Here is a 2972-nt window from a genome sequence, read left to right as displayed (position 1 = left end):
CCTTCTGCCTGTTGCTCCCCCTGCTTGTGCTCTGTCTCTCTGATAAATAAATAATTAGAATCTTTTAAAAAAATTATTTATTTATTTATTTGAGAGAGAGAGAGCACGCACATAAGCCGGAGGAGGGGCAGAGAGAGAGGGAGAGAAACTCAAGCAGACTGGGAGCTGAGCATGGAGCCTGACACGGGGCTCAATCTCATGCCCCTGAGCCCACGACTTGAGCTGAAATCAAGAATTGGCCACTGAACTGACTGAGCCACCCAGATGGCCTGGCTGCAGGACTTTCTGATGGCCTCGCCAGTCTGCCTGAGGCTGCACTGCAGATCAAGCTGTTTCCACTCAACTTTCTCTTCATCTCTCCCTCACTTGAGCCAGACTTGAGCCATGGTCTGACCACTCTCCCAGACTCCCAGCTCCAGCCCTCTTTGCCTACCTCCCCCATCTTCTCTCATAGAGTCATTTTCTTAATAAAATCTCATACTTTTAACCCATTTTGCCAATTGTTTATTCAGAAGACTCCAACATAATCATCTCACCTACTCTATTTTGCTTGCTTACTGTGTTTATCTTTCATTGCCTACCAGAATAAAGTTCCAGAGAGCAGGAATTTTGCTCATCCTTGTATCCCAAACACCTAGCATAGTGCATGACACATCATAGGTACTCAACAAATATGTGCAGACCAAATGAATAGCAAATGCCTTTAAAATATTAGCAATTATTAGTATTATCAACTAAATGCACGAATAAACACATGGTGATACCAATCAGTTGTCACAACTCTGCTCCCTCCTAAATTCCCTGGTCTTCTTATTTTATCGAATCCTCCCCTACACTAGAAACCTTTTGGGTTTTCCCATAGCAGAAATGAAATTTGAGTGGTAAATTGTTTTTAGGAAAAAATCCAGACTAATAATTGGATAACTGCCCATCTGTTCTGGGCTGCAAATATGCAATTCTGACTGAGATATTTATCACTAATTCTCTCTTGTAGCCAGGACCTACATAAACAAAATAAAAAATGTTGAAGGTTTAATTTTTTTTTTAAGCACGAGTATCCATCCAACAGTAACCAGACTTGGCCCATGTCTAACCAATTTTCCAATTCTCTAGTTTCCCAAACCATCTCTTTTGAGTCTGTATGAACAAGGGCAAACTAGTCTCAAGTATGATTTCAGACTCTTGAAACTGGTGGGTTTCACTCTGTGGTTAGGTAGCTCCACGTGACAATATGGAAAAATCTTTCCTAGGGCCACTAAGTTACTCTAGAGATTCCCAAGGAGTTCTGCCTAAGGAGTTTGCTTCCAGATGTAAGTGTTCTGGGAGCTAGATGGAGGAGGAAGCTGGGAGTCCAACTCTTTCTCATAAAAACTGATATAGTCTTCAGCCTGTGTCTCCCCTTGCCTCAGTTCTTGGGTAGGCCTTGATGAATGGCTATTATAAAGTCAATCAACTAATCCTGGGCTTGCCATTGTTAGCTATGTGGCAAATTACAGCTCTGAGCCTCAGTTTCCTCTTTTGTAAAATAGGGACAATAGCATCTGTCTCCTAGCACCTTGTCCTAGCGTGTGAAGTATTGTCTATGTATGTGATCAATAGTATGTGAAGCATTTGTCTATAGACAGTACTCAACAAATATTTGCTGTTATTATTAGGATCAACAATGCGAAGGAAATTAAACCATATGGTCACTGTTTGGTTTGTCCTTTTAACCTGTTCAGCTGAACGCTGATCCGAAGATGCTTGATAGCATCCCAACGCATAACAACGAGGTAGACGGTAGTTACGGTTCACTGCACCAAAATTTAATCAAAGATTGTAAATCTTCCGTTCTCTGCTAAGAATTTCACTGGGCTTGGCTTTCTTTTTCTAAAGGGCAAGGGAACACCCACGCGATGTCAGACCGCATGAGTTACAGAATGTCTGGTCCCACTTTCAAAGGCTCGCTCCTTTCTCTTGCACCACTGGTGAGGTCAAAATGGGCACCTTCCTGAAAGCTGAGAGTGTCATTTCTGAATAAGGTCCAAAAGAGAACGGCATCCCGTGGAAATCCAAGGCAAGAAATCACCAAGGGTGGTACTTGACGGCAAAATCACACCGAGCGCTGCTTGGGGGGCCAAGCGTCACCTTCACACCTTTGATTTTTCCGTGTCCTCAAGATTCCAAAGTTTGAAAGCAACTGCTCAAGGGGGAGGAGGAGGGAGAGGGAAGGACAACCTAGGTGAATTTACCTCTATCCTAAGGTCTAAGATACCACGGCATGTGTTATTATTGTCTGAAGCCGGTCCGAGGAAAAAAGGCAAGTGGGGGGCTAACCCAGCCGGTGGAGGAGAGGCTCTGGCTTTGTCACCTCAGGAGGAGGGCGCAGGTCAACTGTGGACAAATACACACAGACCCACACACTCCCAGAGACGGCCGTGTGGGGCTAGAGCAGAGGCTGGTGGAGCTCTCAGCGCCTGGGCTCCCCGGCCCCTGCTGGAAAAGAATGAGCTGGGTAAGGAACGGTTAACGAGGAGTGTGCCGTGCTCACTGCGCGCAGTACAACAAAGAGCTGGCAGCTCCCGGGGGAAAAGGGCTGGTGCGGCTGCCGTTCAAACTTGTCAGTCAGCTCTCGCCAGCAGCCTCCGGGTCTGCCTCCCCGGCACACTCTCATTACATGTGTCTGTCTGGCCTGCTCTGTCCATCTGCTCGGAGCCGCTCCCGCCGCGCCGGGGTTTCTGCCTTCCTCCACGGGGCGCAGGGCTTCTCTGCCACCCCGCGCCTCTCCCCAGGTGGCTCCTGCTGTATGGTAGCTGTGGACTGCCCGCACCGTCTGCCTGCCCGTGACTTCTAGAATGGAAGAAGCCGAGCTGGTGAAGGAAAGACTTCAGGCCATCACAGTAAGTCTGCGTCCCGCTGGCACGGGTGGAGGGGGTCGCTTAGAGGAGCGACAGACACGGGCCGGGTGGAAACACAGAACTGTCACCCTTCAT

General features: G+C 47.6%; 1 protein-coding gene across 1 annotated transcript in view; it reads left to right on the top strand.

Annotated features, from left to right (window-relative positions):
• Positions 1-2646: 2646 nt before the first annotated feature.
• The window catches only part of PALMD (palmdelphin), a 48804-nt gene continuing 48478 nt past the window's right edge, over positions 2647-2972 (top strand). Inside the window, exon 1 of the mRNA XM_008697676.2 lies at positions 2647-2879. Within this exon, the coding sequence (XP_008695898.2) occupies positions 2835-2879 (45 nt within the window). The 5' untranslated portion in view covers positions 2647-2834. The remainder of the gene's footprint in view (positions 2880-2972) is intronic.

This window comes from Ursus maritimus, unplaced genomic scaffold (genome assembly GCF_017311325.1).
Source record: "Ursus maritimus isolate PB19 unplaced genomic scaffold, ASM1731132v1 scaffold_12, whole genome shotgun sequence".
NCBI classification, from domain to species: domain Eukaryota; kingdom Metazoa; phylum Chordata; class Mammalia; order Carnivora; family Ursidae; genus Ursus; species Ursus maritimus.
The sequence above is the reverse complement of the archived record's forward strand: the minus strand, read 5'-3'. Positions and strand labels throughout refer to the sequence as shown.